The following is a 20,922-nucleotide window of genomic DNA, read 5'->3' on the forward strand; positions in this document are numbered from 1 at the left end:
AAATGCATTCTTTTCTTTGACTGTTGACTTAATTACCATTATGGGCATGTTTGTGTGTGTATGTTATTTCATAAACAAAGTCAAATAAGAAACAAACAAAACGAACAAAACTATCCCAGAGGTCTCCCACCTGCTCCATGAGGATCTCTGGATCATCAGGTATGACGTCTCCGTCTATAACCGGTCCGAAGGCCACATGGTACCGTGCTGGCTGGATGTCCTGCTCAACCAGCTCCCTGGCACTCTTCTTCCTCAGACAGTCCACCATGTCCAGCGTATCCAGAACGTTACAGCCCACCTTCTCAGACAGCAGACGGGTGTATTTCACAGGCTGGTAGTTGACCGCCCAGCTGGACAGGGCAGAGCCACTCTGGATGATGGCACGGTGGAACAGACCTGGAGAGAGGATGAGAGAGAGAGAGAGAGAGAGAGAGAGAGCAGTGGTTATTTTCTCTGTACGCTATGAAAGAAACTGGAGAAGAATGGAGCTGGAGACATACAGAATACATTCAGAAGTGGCACCTATACGGAAACATATAAACAGATAATGAGCTCATGAATCCTTCCTGTCGACCCAGATAGATAAAACATCTCAGTGTCATATGTGTAGTAACGAGAGGACAGACAGACAGACAGACAGACAGACAGACAGACCGAGATGACAGACCGAGATGTGTGTGTGTGTGTGTGTGTGTGTGACAGAAACATTCATCTCTATAACCTAGTAATCTGCTCTACTGGCAGGGGGATACCCGAATGGCACCCGAATGGCACCCTATTCCCAATTAAAAGAGCTATGGACCCTGATCAAAAGTAGAGTACTATATAGGGACCAGGGTATAACTTGGGAATCCGTATGTGTGTCTGTCAGAACCAGCTGCTAGACAGGACATCTATACACCTCAGGAAACTGGACTCACATACACAGTAATAATTTGATGGCTGTCAAACATCCCTGAATAATAACGTAGATGCTGAGCTGTTCCTCTGTTTTGAGTTTTATCCAGCGTTACAGGAAATGTGGAGGTTACACAAGTCAACCCCCCCCAGTTTATTGGTTATAGTTATATTTTCTTGACCCGTGACCTTCGCTGAGTCTTTCCACACAACTACCTACCTTAGAAGTCATCAGTAATAACAATTTCACTTTTCATATTTCTCACATAATACCTCAGTCTGCCAACTCAGGTGCCCACCTCCTCCAGAATCACATCGACACATCGACACCAACACGCCTTAAAGTAACGATCACTAACCACGACAGTGAGCTGTGGCTGGAGTGCTACAAATAATCTGTCTAGCTCTGTGTGTGTGTGTGTGTGTGTGTGTGTGTGTGTGTGTGTGTGTGTGTGTGTGTGTGTGTGTGTGTGTGTGTGTGTGTGTGTGTGTGTGTGCGGTATGTCTATGTGTGTATGATGTATGTGTGCGTGTGCATGTGTAGGTGTGTGTGTAGGTGTGTGTGTGTACAGTTGAAGTCGGAAGTTTAGGTCAGGTCTGTTTTTAGGTCAGTTAGGATCACCTGTCACGCCCTGGCCTTAGTAATTTTTGTTTTCTTAATTATTTTGGTTAGGTCAGGGTGTGACATGGGGGATTTATGTGTTTTGGCTGGTCTTGGGGTTTTGTATGTTTATGGTTGCCTAGATTGGTTCTCAATTAGAGGCAGGTGTTTATCATTGTCTCTGATTGGGAACCATATTTAGGCAGCAATGTTCTTTGTGTATTTTGTTTGGTGATTGTTTCCTGTGTCTGTGCCACACGGGACTGTTTGGTTGCCAGTTCACGGTGTTCTTTTGTACTTGTGTTCATGTTGAGTTTTCTTATTAAATAACATGGACACCTACCACGCTGCATATTGGTCCGATCCTTCAGAGGAAGAGGAGGAAATCTGTCGTGACGTCACCACTTTATTTGAAGAATGTGAAATGTCAGAATAATAGTAGAGAGAATGATTTATTTCAGCTTTTATTTCTTTCTTCACATTCCCCGTGGGTAGATGTCCTAACCCACTTGCCAAAACTATAGTTTGTTAACAAGAAATTTGTGGAGTGGTTGAAAAATGTGTTTTAATGACTCCAACCTAAGTGTATGTAAACTTCCAACTTCAACTGTACAGTCGTGGCGAAAAGTTTTGAGAATGACACAAATATCAATTTTCAGAGTCTGCTGCCTCAGTGTCTTTAGATATTTTTGTCAGATGTCACTATGGAATACTGAAGTATAATTACAAGCATTTCATAAGTGTCAAAGGCTTTTATTGACAATTACATGAAGTTGATGCAAAGAGTCAATATTTGCAGTGTTGACCCTTCTTTTTCAAGACCTCTGCAATCCGCCCTGGCATGCTGTCAAATAACTTCTGGGCCACATCCTGACTGATGGCAGCCCATTCGTACATAATCAATGCTTGGAGTTTGTCAGAATTTGTGGGTTTTTGTTTGTCCACCCGCCTCTTGAGGATTGGCCACAAGTTCTCAATGGGATTAAGGTCTGGGGAGTTTCCTGGCCATGTTCGCCATCAAACTGTTCCTGGATGGTTGGGAAAAGTTGCTCTCGGAGGATGTGTTGGTACCATTCTTTATTCATGGCTGTGTTCTTAGGCAAAATTGTGAGTGAGCCCACTCCCTTGGCTGAGAAGCAACCCCACACATGAATGGTCTCAGGATGCTTTACTGTTGGCATGACACAGGACTGATGGTCGCGCTCACCTTGTCTTCTCCGGACAAGCTTTTTTCCAGATGCCCCAAACAATCAGAAAGGGGATTCATCAGAGAAAATTACTTTACCCCAGTCCTCAGCAGTCCAATCCCTGTACCTTTTGCTGAATATCAGTCTGTCCCTGATGTTTTTCCTGGAGAGCTGCCCTTCCTGCTGCCCTTCTTGACATCAGGCCATCCTCCAAAAGTCTTTGCCTCACTGCGCGTGCAGATACACACACCTGCCTGCTGCCGTTCCGTTCCTGAGCAAGCTCTGTACTGGTGGTGCCCCGATCCCGCAGCTGAATCAACTTTAGGAGATGGTCCTGGCTCTTGCTGGACTTTCTAGGGTGCCCTGAGTCTTCTTGGCAAAAATTGAACCGCTCTCCTTGAAGTTCTTGATGATCCGAATAATGGTTGATTTAGGTGCAATCTTAATGGCAGCAATTTCCTTGCCTGTGAAGCCCTTTTTGTGCAAAGCAATGATGACAGCACGTGTTTCCTTGCAGGTAACCATGGTTGACAGAGGAAGAACAATGATTCCAAGCACCACCCTCCTTTTGAAGCTTCCAGTTTGTTATTCGAACTCAATCATTATGACAGAGTGATCTCCAGCCTTGTCCTCGTCAACACTCACACCTGTGTCAACGAGAGAATCACTGTTATGATGTCAGCTGGTCTTTTTGTGGCAGGGTTGAAATGCAGTGGAAATGTTTTTTGGGGATTCAGTTCATTTGCACGGCAAAGAGGGACTTTGCAAGTCAAAACCTTAGGCCACGACTGTACTATCTCTCCCTTCCTTCAACAGACAATAAAAGCAGGTGACTGGAGCTGGGAGACTCTTTTTTAGTTTCAACTCTCCGCTCTACAGTTCAGTTCTGTATGTGTGGTGCTATTAATAAGATGGCTGTCTTGCTGGCCAGGCAGTAGGGAATGGTACTGTTCTGAGACTGTGGAAGGAGAGGAATAGACTGGTTGGTCATTAAAACAGTCTCTCTCTCTCTCTCTCTCTTGCTCTCTCTCTCTCTCACATTCTCTCTCTCTCTCTCTCTCTCTCTCTCTCTCTCTCTCTCTCTCTGTCTCTCTCTCTCTGCAGGAGAGTAATTTCTGACCAGTCTATTAACTGATGATTCAACAGTTGGGTCCCTAGAGGAACACCTCTCTCACTTTCTCTTCAATCTCTCTTTTCAATTTCTCTCTCTCTCTCCCTCTTTCTCACACTCCATCCCCATCCCTCTCTCTCTCTCTCCCTTCTCTCTCTCTCCTTCGTCCTCTTTTCCCCAGTCTTCAAACAGTGAGTGGCTGCAGGAGATGTGAAGGAAGGGCATTAGCCAATCTGCTGTGTTATTATCTGTCTGGCGTAGGCCATTTTCTAATTGAACATGCAGATGTGCCTTTTTTGATGTCAAATGAGAGATGACTTTAGCAGCGTGCCGGCAAAATATTAAATGGTCAAGGATTTGACTGGACTCCAGTGTGTCTGTGTGTGCGTGAGTATGCGTCTGTGTGTGTCTATGTGTGTGTGCGCGCGCGTGGGGGAATGGCAATCGGTGGAGGCGGTCGGTGAAGGTCATTTGTTCCATTCGTTTGTTCTGTTCTTTCTCTTCCTGTAAGTAATCAGGCTAAAAGCATCTGAGGAGCCGTTCCCCTTTAATGAAACTTCTCTACATTAAAGACTGAGCCTGCTGTGTGTGTGTGTGTGTGTGTGCGTGTGCGCGTTGTGTGCGTGTGTGTGTGTGTGTGTGCGTGTGTGTGTGTGCGTGTGTGTGTGTGCGCGTGTGCGCGTTGTGTGCGTGTGTGTGTGTGTGTGTGCGTGTGTGTGTGTGCGTGCGTGCGTGTGTGCGTGCGCGTGCGTGTGTGTGCGTGCGTGCGTGTGTGTGTGTGTGTGTGTGTGCGCGTGTGCGCGTTGTGTGCGTGTGTGTGTGTGCGTGCGTGTGTGCGTGCGCGTGTGCGTGCGTGTGTGTGCGTGCGTGTGAGTGTGCGTGTGTGTGTGTGTGTGTGTCCTCAGGTCAGCTCTCATCTTGATGAAGATGTCTGTCTTATTGAAGACCATGAATGTGAAATGCAAAGAGCTTTTATTACAGATGCAATGAATTACATACTTTAAACAACACAGTGCCTCGCACGCACACACACGCACGCACACACACGCACGCACACACACACATGCACACACACGCACGCACACACACACACACACACACACACACACACACACACACACACACACACACACACACACACACACACACACACACACACACACACACACACACACACACACACACACACACACACACACACACACACACACACACACAAACAAGCATATCATGTAACACCCAGAGGAGATGATCATGGGAATGAGGAAGGAATATTGACCACTCTGAAATAACATAATAACTATCTAGATAATAACATGTTTGTGTTCGAGGGACGGTAAACATGATGATAGGAGGAGGAATTGATTGATCTTTAGAAAATAAACGATCCTCAATGGAGGATGTAGAGGATGATAGATGCTCTAACAGAAAGCAAGATGGCGACAATCACAATACAGTGCACTCTCCATAGAAGACGTTACGTTCCCCACTTTCTGTGTTGTGGTTTGTGTATTTGTGAGTGTGTGTTTCAGGAAATGGCTTCCTGAAGTTCTGCCCAAGCAGCTTATTGGTCAGCCCAATTGATAATTGGAGCTGACCACGTCCTCTCGTCAGAAACAGCTCTCTTCAATTACCAACTCCTTCTGAAGCTAGAAAAGCCTGTGTTCCTTTGTCAGAGGAGATGATTAATATGTTGGTTAGTGTTGCTGAGAGAGAGCTTCTTGGTATGGCCTGTGTGTTGGTTAGTGTTGCTGAGAGAGAGCTTCTTGGTATGGCCTGTGTGTTGGTTAGTGTTGCTGAGAGAGGGCATCTTGGGATGGTCTGTGTGTTGGTTAGTGTTGCTGAGAGAGCGTGTCTTGGTATGGCCTGTGTGTTAGTTAGTGTTGCTGAGAGAGCTTCTTGGTATGGCCTGTGTTTTGGTTAGTGTTTCTGAGAGAGCTCGTCTTGGTATGGCCTGTGTGTTGGTTAGTGTTGCTGAGAGAGAGCGTCTTGGTATGGCCTGTGTGTTGGTTAGTGTTGCTGAGAGAGCTTCTTGGTATGGCCTGTGTTTTGGTTAGTGTTGCTGAGAGAGCTCGTCTTGGTATGGCCCGTGTTTTGGTTAGTGTTGCTGAGAGAGCGCGTCTTGGTATGGCCTGTTGTCACACCCTGACCATAGTTTGCTTTGTATGTTTTGTTTGGTCAGGGTGTGATCTGAGTGGGCATTCTATGTTGGATGTCTAGTTTGTCTGTTTCTGTGTTTGGGCCTGATATGGTTCTCAATCAGAGGCAGGTGTTAGTCATTGTCTCTGATTGGGAACCATATTTAGGTAGCCTGTTTTGTGTTGGGTTTTGTTGGTGGTTGTTTCCTGTCTTTGTGTTTTATGCACCAGTTCGGACTGTTTTGGTTTTCACATTTATTATTTTGTTCATGTATAAACACGCTGCCTTTTGGTCCGCCTCTCCTTCCCAGGAAGAAAACCGTGACACCTGTGTTTTGGTTAGTGTTGCTGAGAAAGGGCGTCTTGGTATGGCCTGTGTTTTGGTTAGTGTTGCTGAGAAAGGGCGTCTTGGTATGGCCTGTGTTTTGGTTAGTGTTGCTGAGAAAGGGCGTCTTGGTATGGCCTGTGTTTTGGTTAGTGTTGCTGAGAAAGGGCGTCTTGGTATGGCCTGTGTTTTGGTTAGTGTTGCTGAGAAAGGGCGTCTTGGTATGGCCTGTGTTTTGGTTAGTGTTGCTGAGAAAGGGCGTCTTGGTATGGCCTGTGTTTTGGTTAGTGTTGCTGAGAAAGGGCGTCTTGGTATGGCCTGTGTTTTGGTTAGTGTTGCTGAGAAAGGGCGTCTTGGTATGGCCTGTGTTTTGGTTAGTGTTGCTGAGAAAGGGCGTCTTGGTATGGCCTGTGTTTTGGTTAGTGTTGCTGAGAAAGGGCGTCTTGGTATGGCCTGTGTTTTGGTTAGTGTTGCTGAGAAAGGGCGTCTTGGTATGGCCTGTGTTTTGGTTAGTGTTGCTGAGAAAGGGCGTCTTGGTATGGCCTGTGTTTTGGTTAGTGTTGCTGAGAAAGGGCGTCTTGGTATGGCCTGTGTTTTGGTTAGTGTTGCTGAGAAAGGGCGTCTTGGTATGGCCTGTGTTTTGGTTAGTGTTGCTGAGAAAGGGCGTCTTGGTATGGCCTGTGTTTTGGTTAGTGTTGCTGAGAAAGGGCGTCTTGGTATGGCCTGTGTTTTGGTTAGTGTTGCTGAGAAAGGGCGTCTTGGTATGGCCTGTGTTTTGGTTAGTGTTGCTGAGAAAGGGCGTCTTGGTATGGCCTGTGTTTTGGTTAGTGTTGCTGAGAAAGGGCGTCTTGGTATGGCCTGTGTTTTGGTTAGTGTTGCTGAGAAAGGGCGTCTTGGTATGGCCTGTGTTTTGGTTAGTGTTGCTGAGAAAGGGCGTCTTGGTATGGCCTGTGTTTTGGTTAGTGTTGCTGAGAAAGGGCGTCTTGGTATGGCCTGTGTTTTGGTTAGTGTTGCTGAGAAAGGGCGTCTTGGTATGGCCTGTGTTTTGGTTAGTGTTGCTGAGAAAGGGCGTCTTGGTATGGCCTGTGTTTTGGTTAGTGTTGCTGAGAAAGGGCGTCTTGGTATGGCCTGTGTTTTGGTTAGTGTTGCTGAGAAAGGGCGTCTTGGTATGGCCTGTGTTTTGGTTAGTGTTGCTGAGAAAGGGCGTCTTGGTATGGCCTGTGTTTTGGTTAGTGTTGCTGAGAAAGGGCGTCTTGGTATGGCCTGTGTTTTGGTTAGTGTTGCTGAGAAAGGGCGTCTTGGTATGGCCTGTGTTTTGGTTAGTGTTGCTGAGAAAGGGCGTCTTGGTATGGCCTGTGTTTTGGTTAGTGTTGCTGAGAAAGGGCGTCTTGGTATGGCCTGTGTTGCGCAGAGGTATAATTTGTTGCTAGTTAGGTAGTTAAGGTAGGAGAGGTTAGGTAAGTAGTGGGTAGGCAGGTAAGGCAGGAGAGGGTAGGTTAGGTAAGTAGTGGGTAGGCAGGTAAGGTAAGAGAGGGTAGGTTAGGTAAGTAGTGGGTAGGCAGGTTAAGTAAGTAGTGGGTAGGCAGGTTAGGTAAATAGTGGGTAGGTTAGGTAGGAGAGGGTAGGTTAGGTAAGTAGTGGGTAGGTTAGGTAAGTAGTGGGTAGGTTAGGTAAGTAGTGGGTAGGGTAGGTAAGGTAATTAGTGGGTAGGTTAGGTAAGTAGTGGGTAGGGTAGGTAAGGTAATTAGTGGGTAGGTAAGGTAGGTAAGGTAGGAGAGGGTAGGTTAGGTAAGTAGTGGGTAGGTAGGTAAGGTAAGTAGTGGGTAGGGTGGGTAGGCAGTTAAGATAGGAGAGGGTAGGTTAGGTAAGTTGTGGGTAGGCAGGTAAGGTAGGAGAGTTTAGGTAGGTAGGTTAGGTAAGTAGTGGGTAGGGTAGGTAGGTAGGTTAGGTAAGTAGTGGGTAGGCAGGTAAGGTAGGAGAGGGTAGGTTAGGTAAGTAGTGGGTAGGGTAGGTAGGTAGGTTAGGTAAGTAGTGGGTAGGTAAGGTAGGAGAGGGTAGGTCAGGTAAGTAGTGGGTAGGCAGGTAAGATGGGAGAGGTTAGGTAAGTAGTAGGTAGGTTAGGTAGGTAGTTAAGGTGGGAGAGGGCAGGTTAGGTAAGTAGTGGGTAGGGTAGGTAGGTAAGTAGTGGGTAGGAGAGGGTAGGGTGGGTAGGTTAGGTAAGTAGTGGGTAGGTTAGGTAGGAGAGGTTAGGTAAGTAGTGGGTAGGTAAGGTAGGTAGGTTAGGTATGTAGTTAAGGTATGAGAGGGCAGGTTAGGTAAGTAGAGGGTAGGGTAGGTAGTTAGGTTAGGTAAGTAGTGGGTAGGAGAGGGTAGGTAGGTAGGTTAGGTAAGTAGTGGGTAGGTAAGGTTGGAGAGGGTAGGTAGGTTAGGTAAGTAGTGGGTAGGTAAGGTTGGAGAGGGTAGGTAGGTTAGGTAAGTAGTGGGTAGGTAGGTAAGGTAGGAGAGGGTAGGTTAGGTAAGTAGTGGGTAGGCAGGTAAGGTAGGTTAGGTAAGTAGTGGGTAGGTAAGGTAGGAGAGGGTAGTTTAGGTAAGTAGTGGGTAGGAGAGGGTAGGTAGTGGGTAGGTAGTGGGTAGGAGAGGTTAGGTAGTGGGTAGGTAGTTTAGGTAAGTAGTGGGTAGGTAGGTTAGGTAGGAGGGGGTAGTTTAGGTAGGTAGTGGGTAGGTAGGTTAGGTAGGAGGGGGTAGTTTAGATAGGTAGTGGGTAGGTAGGTTAGGTAGGAGGGGGTAGTTTAGGTAAGTAGTGGGTAGGTAGGTTAGGTAGGAGGGGGTAGTTTAGGTAGGTAGTGGGTAGGTAGGTTAGGTAGGAGGGGGTAGTTTAGGTAAGTAGTGGGTAGGTAGGTTAGGTAGGAGGGGGTAGTTTAGGTAAGTAGTGGGTAGGTAGTGGGTAGGTAGTGGGTAGGTAGTGGGTAGGTAGTGGGTAAGTAGTGGGTAGGAGAGGTTAGGTAGGTAGTGGGTAGGTAGAGGGTAAGTAGTGGGTAGGTAGGTTAGGTAGGTAGTGGGTAAGTAGTGGGTAGGAGAGGTTAGGTAGGTAGGTTAGGTAGGTAGTGGGTAAGTAGTGGGTAGGTAGGAGGGGGTAGTTTAGGTAGGTAGTGGGTAGGTAGGTTAGGTAGGTAGGAGGGGGTAGGTTAGGTAGGTAGTGGGTAGGTAGTGGGTAGGTAGGAGGGGGTAGGTTAGGTAGGTAGTGGGTAGGTAGGAGGGGGGGGTAGGTTAGGTAAGTAGTGGGTAGGTAGGTTAGGTAGGTAGTGGGTAGGTAGGAGGGGGGGGGTAGGTTAGGTAAGTAGTGGGTAGGTAGGTTAGGTAGGTAGTGGGTAAGTAGTGGGTAGGAGAGGTTAGGTAGGTAGGTTAGGTAGGTAGTGGGTAGGTAGGAGGGGGGTAGGTTAGGTAAGTAGTGGGTAGGAGAGGTTAGGTAGGTAGTGGGTAGGAGAGGTTAGGTAAGTAGTGGGTAGGAGAGGTTAGGTAGGTAGTGGGTAGGAGAGGTTAGGTAAGTAGTGGGTAGGAGAGGTTAGGTAGGTAGGTTAGGTAGGTAGTGGGTAGGTAGGAGGGGGGGGTAGGTTAGGTAAGTAGTGGGTAGGTAGTGGGTAGGTAGTGGGTAGGTAGTGGGTAGGTAGGAGGGGGGGGTAGGTTAGGTAAGTAGTGGGTAGGTAGTGGGTAGGTAGTGGGTAAGTAGTGGGTAGGTAGGTTAGGTAGGTTAGGTAGGTAGTGGGTAGGTAGTGGGTAAGTAGTGGGTAGGTAGGAGAGGTTAGGTAGGTTAGGTAGGTAGTGGGTAGGTAGTGGGTAAGTAGTGGGTAGGTTAGGTAAGTAGTGGGTAGGGTAGGTAAGGTAATTAGTGGGTAGGTTAGGTAAGTAGTGGGTAGGGTAGGTAAGGTAATTAGTGGGTAGGTAAGGTAGGTAAGGTAGGAGAGGGTAGGTTAGGTAAGTAGTGGGTAGGTAGGTAAGGTAAGTAGTGGGTAGGGTGGGTAGGCAGTTAAGATAGGAGAGGGTAGGTTAGGTAAGTTGTGGGTAGGCAGGTAAGGTAGGAGAGTTTAGGTAGGTAGGTTAGGTAAGTAGTGGGTAGGGTAGGTAGGTAGGTTAGGTAAGTAGTGGGTAGGCAGGTAAGGTAGGAGAGGGTAGGTTAGGTAAGTAGTGGGTAGGGTAGGTAGGTAGGTTAGGTAAGTAGTGGGTAGGTAAGGTAGGAGAGGGTAGGTCAGGTAAGTAGTGGGTAGGCAGGTAAGATGGGAGAGGTTAGGTAAGTAGTAGGTAGGTTAGGTAGGTAGTTAAGGTGGGAGAGGGCAGGTTAGGTAAGTAGTGGGTAGGGTAGGTAGGTAAGTAGTGGGTAGGAGAGGGTAGGGTGGGTAGGTTAGGTAAGTAGTGGGTAGGTTAGGTAGGAGAGGTTAGGTAAGTAGTGGGTAGGTAAGGTAGGTAGGTTAGGTATGTAGTTAAGGTATGAGAGGGCAGGTTAGGTAAGTAGAGGGTAGGGTAGGTAGTTAGGTTAGGTAAGTAGTGGGTAGGAGAGGGTAGGTAGGTAGGTTAGGTAAGTAGTGGGTAGGTAAGGTTGGAGAGGGTAGGTAGGTTAGGTAAGTAGTGGGTAGGTAAGGTTGGAGAGGGTAGGTAGGTTAGGTAAGTAGTGGGTAGGTAGGTAAGGTAGGAGAGGGTAGGTTAGGTAAGTAGTGGGTAGGCAGGTAAGGTAGGTTAGGTAAGTAGTGGGTAGGTAAGGTAGGAGAGGGTAGTTTAGGTAAGTAGTGGGTAGGAGAGGGTAGGTAGTGGGTAGGTAGTGGGTAGGAGAGGTTAGGTAGTGGGTAGGTAGTTTAGGTAAGTAGTGGGTAGGTAGGTTAGGTAGGAGGGGTAGTTTAGGTAGGTAGTGGGTAGGTAGGTTAGGTAGGAGGGGTAGTTTAGATAGGTAGTGGGTAGGTAGGTTAGGTAGGAGGGGGTAGTTTAGGTAAGTAGTGGGTAGGTAGGTTAGGTAGGAGGGGTAGTTTAGGTAGGTAGTGGGTAGGTAGGTTAGGTAGGAGGGGTAGTTTAGGTAAGTAGTGGGTAGGTAGGTTAGGTAGGAGGGGGTAGTTTAGGTAAGTAGTGGGTAGGTAGTGGGTAGGTAGTGGGTAGGAGAGGTTAGGTAGGTAGTGGGTAGGTAGAGGGTAAGTAGTGGGTAGGTAGGTTAGGTAGGTAGTGGGTAAGTAGTGGGTAGGAGAGGTTAGGTAGGTAGGTTAGGTAGGTAGTGGGTAAGTAGTGGGTAGGTAGGAGGGGGTAGTTTAGGTAGGTAGTGGGTAGGTAGGTTAGGTAGGTAGGAGGGGGTAGGTTAGGTAGGTAGTGGGTAGGTAGTGGGTAGGTAGGAGGGGGTAGGTTAGGTAGGTAGTGGGTAGGTAGGAGGGGGTAGGTTAGGTAAGTAGTGGGTAGGTAGGTTAGGTAGGTAGTGGGTAGGTAGGAGGGGGGTAGGTTAGGTAAGTAGTGGGTAGGTAGGTTAGGTAGGTAGTGGGTAAGTAGTGGGTAGGAGAGGTTAGGTAGGTAGGTTAGGTAGGTAGTGGGTAGGTAGGAGGGGGGGGTAGGTTAGGTAAGTAGTGGGTAGGAGAGGTTAGGTAGGTAGTGGGTAGGAGAGGTTAGGTAAGTAGTGGGTAGGAGAGGTTAGGTAGGTAGTGGGTAGGAGAGGTTAGGTAAGTAGTGGGTAGGAGAGGTTAGGTAGGTAGGTTAGGTAGGTAGTGGGTAGGTAGGAGGGGGGGGTAGGTTAGGTAAGTAGTGGGTAGGTAGTGGGTAGGTAGTGGGTAGGTAGGAGGGGGGGGTAGGTTAGGTAAGTAGTGGGTAGGTAGTGGGTAGGTAGTGGGTAAGTAGTGGGTAGGTAGGTTAGGTAGGTTAGGTAGGTAGTGGGTAAGTAGTGGGTAGGTAGGAGAGGTTAGGTAGGTTAGGTAGGTAGTGGGTAGGTAGTGGGTAGGTAGTGGGTAGGTAGGAGAGGTTAGGTAGGTTAGGTAAGTAGTGGGTAAGTAGTGGGTAGGTAGGTTAGGTAGGTAGTGGGTAGGTAGTGGGTAGGTAGTGGGTAAGTAGTGGGTAGGTAGTTTAGGTAAGTAGTGGGTAGGTAGGAGAGGGTAGTTTAGGTAGGTAGTGGGTAGGTAGTGGGTAGGTAGTGGGTAAGTAGTGGGTAGGTAGTTTAGGTAAGTAGTGGGTAGGTAGGAGAGGGTAGTTTAGGTAAGTAGTGGGTAGGTAGTGGGTAAGTAGTGGGTAGGTAGGTTAGGTAGGTAGTGGGTAGGTAGTGGGTAGGTAGTGGGTAAGTAGTGGGTAGGTAGTTTAGGTAAGTAGTGGGTAGGTAGGAGAGGGTAGTTTAGGTAGGTAGTGGGTAGGTAGGTTAGGTAGGTAGTGGGTAGGTAGTGGGTAGGTAGTGGGTAGGTAGTGGGTAGGAGTGGGTAGGTAGGTAGTGGGTAGGTAGTGGGTAGGTAGGAGAGGGTAGTTTAGGTAGGTAGTGGGTAGGTAGGTTAGGTAGGTAGTGGGTAGGTAGTGGGTAGGTAGTGGGTAGGTAGTGGGTAGGAGTGGGTAGGTAGGTAGTGGGTAGGTAGTGGGTAGGTAGGAGAGGGTAGTTTAGGTAGGTAGTGGGTAGGTAGGAGAGGTTAGGTAAGTAGTGGGTAGGTAGTGGGTAAGTAGTGGGTAGGAGAGGGTAGGTTAGGTAGGTAGTGGGTAGGTAGGAGAGGTTAGGTAGGTAGTGGGTAGGTAGTGGGTAGGTAGTGGGTAGGTAGGTAGTGGGTAGGTAGTGGGTAGGTAGTGGGTAGGTAGTTTAGGTAGGTAGTGGGTAGGGTAGGAGTGGGTAGGGTAGGAGAGGGTAGGTAGTTTAGGTAGGTAGTGGGTAGGTAGTGGGTAGGTAGTGGGTAGGTAGTGGGTAGGTAGTGGGTAGGTAGTGGGTAGGTAGTTTAGGTAAGTAGTGGGTAGGTAGGAGGGGGGGCTTTGACATTTACTTTCTTTGCTTTGGATCCGTTCAGCCCCTTTTCCCCAAATTTACCGTGTGAAGGAATAAATTCCTAGTAAACGGTAAATTTGCTGCCTTTAGTCATCCTTACTCTCTCCTACCGCCCCTCTGTCAGTCCACGGGGAGTTGAGTTGTCGCGGGGTGTTGCGTTCCCTCTTCCCAGAGGTGTACGTAATGAGAGTTTTACAGGAAATGGGTTCATCTTTTTAACAGCATCATTTTCATCCATTGCTTGATAATGCCAATACACAAATGTTTTGTTTGCAATATATTCTACCTAGTAATGTTCTCTTGACTGTTACCTACACCGGTTAGCCTATGTGTTTTCTTAGCACTCACATTCACGCTGTTAAAAGAAAAGTCCAACATTTCTTCCTGGCTAAATTGAAACGTGCTGTTTCACTCTGTAGGAGGGTAACTCTTATTAATCCCATTATCAGTCCATGACGTTTCAGTGGGATGGCTTTCCCACATGCCTGAGCCTCGCTTCCCTCTGCATAGCTCTAACACACAGCAGAGGAAACCCCCCCCCACTATCAGACAACCTGGTTCTTCCAATCATTATCTTTACGCTGCAGTGACACATGGGCGGATGGCATTACAAATGGATGCCCGTTATAGTGTATTGTGGCCGTCACCTTCTGAGAAGGCAGAAGGACAACAGGATGCGTATTTACAATGACATCCACACGTACAGCAGAAGCACGTTAGTTTATTACAGTCGTCCTGAGAAGGGGGAATGACCATAACGGTGTTATTGTGGGTGAATCGATCTCGCCTTGTCACTCATGACAATCATATCTGGAATCAAAGATGATATTTTTCCACAGGTTCCTGTTTCACCTCAGATATGAGTAGGGGCCTGCTTGCTTTTTCTCCAAATATTTTCTCCATTTAGTTTTTTCAGGCTTCAGTTTTTTCACTTTCAAAATAAGCCCTTTTTATATAGAAAACCAAACGATGCTTAAACTCCATCGGGAGACCACGTCTGACGTCTGTGAAATGTCCTTTTTAGACGCTGTTACCCTTTAATGCACCAGCAAGAGTCAGTAGTTTGCACTGCAGGTATTCAGCCATGATTACTACAAGTTGAGAGTCTCGTCAAGCTAACTTACCAATCTAAGACATGTTTACTGACATAGCTTGACGAGACTCAATTAGCTAACTTACCAATCTAAAACATCTTTACTGACATGGCTAATTGAGTCTCGTCAAGCTAACTTACCAATCTAAAACATCTTTACTGACATGGCTAATTGAGTCTCGTCAAGCTAACTTACCAATCTAAAACATCTTTACTGACATGGCTAATTGAGTCTCAGTGACTAATGGCATCTTGTTTATTCTACTGTTCCAACTCTGAACAGTAAGTTGAGACTGAGTCCCCCTTTCCAAAAAATAATTATATATATATATATATATATACATGTGTACATATGTGTGTATATATTTGTTTTTGGCCAGATGTAACACTAGTTAGGACAGTGATGAACTACAGTACAAGTCATTGCCATATTACCCTGCGTTCCCCTGACCTCTAGGGGCCCCCCATTGATTTTGTTAGTCACTCTCCCTCAGATATCATTTAACGTGGCATAAATCAAATCATAATATTTGTCATGTGCCGAATACAACAGTTGTAGACCTCACAGTGAAATGCTTACTAACAAACCCTTAACCAACAATGCAGTTCAAGAAATAGACTTACTAAATAAACTAAAGTAAAACAAATATATATAATGAACAACAAAATAACAATGAGTCTGTATACAGGGGGTACAGAGTCAATGTGCTGGGTACAGGTTAGTCGAGGTAATATGTACATGTTGGTGACTATGCAGAGATAATAAACAGAGTAGCAGCAGGGACAATGTAGATAGTCAGGATGGCCATTTGATGAACTGTTCCGCAGTTCTATGGCTTGGGGGTAGAAGCTATTAAGGAGCCTTTTGGTCCTAGACTTGGTGCTCTGGTACCGCTTGCTGTGTGGTTGCAGAGAGAAGTCTATGACTAGGGTGGCTGGCGTCTTTGATTTTTTTGGGGGGGGCTTTCCTCTGACACCGCCTGGTATATAGGTCCTGGATGGCAGGAAGCTTGGCCCCAGTGATGTACTGGGCCGCTCACACTACCATCTGTAGTGCCAATTCTACAGATTTTGTATTGAAAAAAGGGGTAGAAGTACAGGGAATTAGCTTTAAAACACAATCTCAGAATGAGGCCTGCAGGCTGAGAAACTCACACACCATAATGTCACTGTACAGGCCTATAAGAGAGACTAGAGGTTGTATATAATGTGTGTGTGTGTGTATCAGAATCACCATCCATGGCCTACAGAGAGCCAGAGGGGAAACGCTGCGTTTGAGTCCCAGAGAGGCAGACAGCCATAGATGGATAGCGATGTTACACTTAAATATCATCCGCTTGTTATTCTGACGAGATGCAGGCCAGGTGCTATTGTTGTGCAAATCCAGTGCTCTTGCTGCTTGAGAATGTGTCTGAGATGATTGTACGCCTGAATATAGAGCACATTTCTGAGGTGTCAAAGCTATTCACCCCCTCCATAATATAAAGTTACCTCTCATTCAGCACCTCCATAATGTAAATTTACCTCGCTGTTCGGCCACAAAATGCCCTCCACGTCAGGATTTTTTACATTTTTGCTGTCTAGTGAATGAGTGTGTGTTTTTGTGTCCTAAATGACACCCTTTTCCCTATGTAGTGCACTACGTTTGACCAGGACCCATTAGGAAATAAAGGGAATAGTGCCATTTGGGATGCAGACTTTGTCTGAGGACCGTCTCAGGGTGTGAAAGCAAAGCACTGTAGGAGACAATGGGAGAATGGGGACTGGGTCCAACTGTCTACTCTGTCAGAATGGGAGAATGGGGACTGGGTCCATCTGTCAGAATGGGGACTGGGTCCAACTGTCTGCTCTGTCAGAATGGGAGAATGGGGACTGGGTCCAACTGTCTGCTCTGTCAGAATGGGAGAATGGGGACTGGGTCCAACTGTCTACTCTGTCAGAATGGGAGAATGGGGACTGGGTCCATCTGTCAGAATGGGGACTGGGTCCAACTGTCTGCTCTGTCAGAATGGGAGAATGGGGACTGGGTCCATCTGTCAGAATGGGGACTGGGTCCAACTGTCTACTCTGTCAGAATGGGGACTGGGTCCATCTGGGAGAATGGGGACTGGGTCCATCTGTCTGCTCTGTCAGAATGGGAGAATGGGGACTGGGTCCATCTGTCTGCTCTGTCAGAATGGGAGAATGGGGACTGGGTCCATCTGTCAGAATGGGGACTGGGTCCAACTGTCTACTCTGTCAGAATGGGGACTGGGTCCATCTGTCTGCTCTGTGATGGGCTGTATTCTGTACTCCCACCTTCCATTTACCACACAGATACAGTAATTGAACAACGGAGGACTGGATTCTATCTATCTGTCTGGCCGCCGAGCATGAATCATTTTAATTCACGCTGACTATTCTGCTTTGTGCTATAAGACGAAAGGCATAGGTCCTAGATATTGTAGTAGCCCATTGTAAACAGGCAACGTGGTCTCTCTCTATACAAGTGTTCTCTGTGGGGTAACGTGGTCTCTCTCTATACAAGTGTTCTCTGTGGGGTAACGTGGTCTCTCTCTATACAAGTGTTCTCTGTGGGGCAACGTGGTCTCTCTCTATACAAGTGTTCTCTGTGGGGCAACGTGGTCTCTCTCTATACAAGTGTTCTCTGTGGGGCAACGTGGCCTCTCTCTATACAAGTGTTCTCTGTGGGGCAACGTGGTCTCTCTATACAAGTGTTCTCTGTGGGGCAACGTGGTCTCTCTCTATACAAGTGTTCTCTGTGGGGCAACGTGGTCTCTCTATACAAGTGTTCTCTGTGGGGCAACGTGGTCTCTCTATGCAAGTGTTCTCTGTGGGGCAATGTGGTCTCTCTCTCTATACAAGTGTTCTCTGTGGGGCAACGTGGTCTCTCTCTCTATACAAGTGTTCTCTGTGGGGTAATGTTGTCTTTGACTCTACAAGTGTTCTCTGTGGGGTAATGTTGTCTTTGACTCTACAAGTGTTCTCTGTGGGGTAATGTTGTCTTTGACTCTGGAGAACACGACGACAGAATGCCTTGGTTTTCTTTTTCAAAACAAAGACGAATGGGATTATTTCCAAACTAGAAGGCGTTTATCTCTTTTGAACTGGATAGCCTAAATCAGCTTGGAAAACCAGTTTTTTTTTTTTACAGCTTGTGGATGCAGAGACATCAGAAAGCTGAGAGAGAGAGAGAGAGAGAGAGAGAGAGAGAGAGAGAGAGAGACTCGCCTGAAAGTGCACTGTGACATTGATGCGCCTTTCAATAATATATTGAGGGTCTTATTCTGGTGAGATGATGACGCTTGACTGCTGTTTGACAAATAAACTACATCTGGTTCTTCTCCATAATAATGTCATTATGTAGACTAGCCTCCCCTCACTGTATCCGAGAGCTGTTGTACCCAGACCAGAGTAGACACATTTAAAACACAACAGTTTGAAAATGATGGTTTCTATCTGCAGCAGGTCAGTTTGGTAGAAACACACCACTGGTTTCCATCTGCAGCAGGTCAGCTTGGTAGAAACACACCACTGGTTTCCATCTGCAGCAGGTCAGTTTGGTAGAAACACACCACTGTAGAATATTCACATGGAAATCTGTCTCCTGTTGGATGAAAACACTCCTCTCTATAGAGGTAAATAAACATCTCTACTCCATGTTATAGCTTCTAGTTGTTATGTTCATTAGCTGGCAGATCATTGGTTGTTTATGTGGCAGATAAGCAGCGGTAGTTTCTTAACCTTTACCCCTTTAAACAGACCATTATACTGCAGACTGGTGCCACTAAAACACACACACACACACACACAGAAAGCAAGGGAGGGGTTTAATAGCAACGGTACTTAGTTGTTGCTGTTGACAACGGGCGATGCAGAGTAGTGGCTGTCCGGCGGTTCTTTATTATGGTGTGCTGCCAACAGTCAGTCAAAGCACAGTTTCTATAGAAATTGCTCAATTCACAGCATTTCTACAGTCATTCAACTCAGTTTCTATACTCACTCCAGGCACAAGCCTCAATAGGTTTGTCATTCTATTGACAGTGTTTCTACAGTCACTCAATACACAGCTTGGCATCACACTCAAATTCATGCTGCAGATAATGCAGTGGATCTCCAGCTCGCTGTTACCATCGTGAATGTTCAATACCTCCATCACTCTTTGCTTTCTCTGTATGTCTCTCCATCACTTTCTCCATCACTCTCTCTCTCTTCGTTACTACCTCCCTCCCTCCCTCTCTCTCTCCACCCCTCCACCAGTCTAGTGGTTTCTGTAAGGAGTGTCTCCAGACTCTTCACCTGATCATCAGAGGGTTTCTTTCTGTTGTTTAATCACATTGTCTGTCCCAAATGACCCTACAAGGCTCATAGACCTTTGGTCCAAAATCGTGCACTATACGGTTTATTCTTTATACAAGTATTCAGACCCCTTGCCTTTTTCCACATTTTGTTTTGTTACGGTCTTATTCCAAAATTGATTGAATAAAAATATTCCTCATCAATCTACACACAATACCCCATAATGACAAAGCGAAAACAGGTTTTTGAAAATGTTAGCAAATGTATTAAAACAGAAAAACCTTATTTACATAGGTATTCAGACCCTTTGCTATGACACTTAAAATTGAGCTCAGGTGCATCCTGTTTCCATTGATCATCCTTCAGATGTTTCTACAACTTGATTGGAATCCACCTGTGAAACATTCAATTGATTGGACCTGATTTGGAAAGGCACACACCTGTCTACATATAAATACAGAAGCCACTCCTCAGTAAAAGGCACATGACAGCCCGCTTGGAGTTTGCCAAAAGGCACCTAAAGACTCTCAGACCATGAGAAACAAGATTCTCTTGCCTGATGAAACCAAGATTGAACTCGTTGGCCTGATGCCAGCATCACATCTGGTGGAAACCTGCCACCATCCCTACGGTGAAGCATGGTGGTGGCAGCATCATAGTGTGGGGATGTTTTTCAGCAGCAGGGACTGGGAGACTAGTCAGGATCGAGGGAAAGATGAACGGAGCAAAATACTGAGTTCCTTGATGAATACCTGCTCCAGAGCGCTCAGGACCTCAGACTGGGGAGAAGGTTCACCTTCCAACAGGACAACGACGAAGCACAAAGCCAAGACAGCGCGTTAGTGGCTTCGGGACAAGAGCCCGGACTTGAACCCGATTGAACATCTCTGGAGAGACTGGAAAATAACTGCACAGCAACGCTCCCCATCCAACCTGTCAGAGCTTGAGAGGATCTGCACAGAAAAATGGGACGAACTCCACAAATACAGGTGTAACCAGCTTGTTTAATTTCTTTATTTTACCAGAGAGCCCTGTACACATTACAATAAAAACAGAATACTAAAACATACACATGTGTATAAAACAATATGATTCAGCACAATAAACAAAAATAAACAGATTTAATAAAAGCAATCGCATTCAACTACATGGAGGTGCTCAAGCAATCATTTAAACAGCCTGAGTGGCAGCAGCACATCTAACTGCAGTGAACTCTGCAGATTGTTCCACAAATTAGGGGCATAAATACAAAACGCAGATTTTCCCAAATCTGTGGAGACTGAAGGGATCTTTAGCATTGTCCATTCCTGTGAACGGGTTTGGTAACTTCTGATTCTTATCTTAATTAATGAAGTTACATATTGAGGTTATGTAAGATTGCTTTGTAAATAAATCAAAGAGAATGCAGCTCCCTTCTTACAGACAGAGAGGTCCTAATGATGAGTCCTAAAGTGGTCCCCTGTGATAAAACGTATTGCTGAATGGTAGACTGCGTCCAAGAGGTTTCTGCATGTGTGTAAACAATATCACCAAAATCCAATACAGGGAGAAGCGTTGTTTGAACAATCTTTCTCTTATTTTTAATACTAAGGCATGATTTATTTTCGATATAAAAAAAAATAACTTGGATGTTAGTTTCTTAGTCAGATTCTCTATGCATTATCTTATATCCCATTTAGCAGACGCTTTTGTCCAAAGCGACTTACAAGTCGGCTGGGGCCACTACTTTTGCATATGGGTGGCCCCAGTGGGAAACGAACCCACGACGCTTGGTGTTGCAAGCGCCATGCTCTACCGACTGAGCCACACAGGACTCCATTATGAAGGACAACTTGTCATAAATCCAGACACCTGGTCGTTGTAATGAGTAGACCAAGGTGCAGCGTCGTATGCGTACATTCTCTTTTAATGAATGAACACTGAACAAACAAAATGTGACACTATACAAGTTCGTACTGACAGGCAACTACACAGAGTCAAGATCCCACAAACACAAATGAGGAAATGGCTACCTAAATATGATCCCCAATCAGAGACAACGATAAACAGCTGCCTCTGATTGGGAACAATATCAGGCCAACATAGAAATACAAAAACACCTAGATGACCCACCCAAGTCACTATCACGCCCCAACCAACACAGAGAAAAAACAGCTTACTATGGTCAGGGCGTGACAACACCCAGGTACTTATATTGAGAAACAAGCTCAATTTGGTAAACATTTTCGGGGTAAACATTTTGTGACCGAGAGACCAGCATGAGCTTGGTTTCACTTGTATTTAACACTAATTTAAGATCTG

At 46.3% G+C, this 20,922-nt stretch overlaps 1 protein-coding gene across 1 annotated transcript in view; it reads right to left on the minus strand.

The window, feature by feature from the left end:
• The window catches only part of LOC135526713 (neuroligin-3-like), a 304,073-nt gene that overhangs the window by 32,884 nt on the left and 250,267 nt on the right, over positions 1–20,922 (minus strand). Inside the window, exon 4 of the mRNA XM_064955310.1 lies at positions 131–396. Coding sequence (XP_064811382.1) covers positions 131–396 — 266 coding nt within the window. The remainder of the gene's footprint in view (positions 1–130; positions 397–20,922) is intronic.

This window comes from Oncorhynchus masou, chromosome 32, assembly GCF_036934945.1.
Source record: "Oncorhynchus masou masou isolate Uvic2021 chromosome 32, UVic_Omas_1.1, whole genome shotgun sequence".
Taxonomy (NCBI): domain Eukaryota; kingdom Metazoa; phylum Chordata; class Actinopteri; order Salmoniformes; family Salmonidae; genus Oncorhynchus; species Oncorhynchus masou.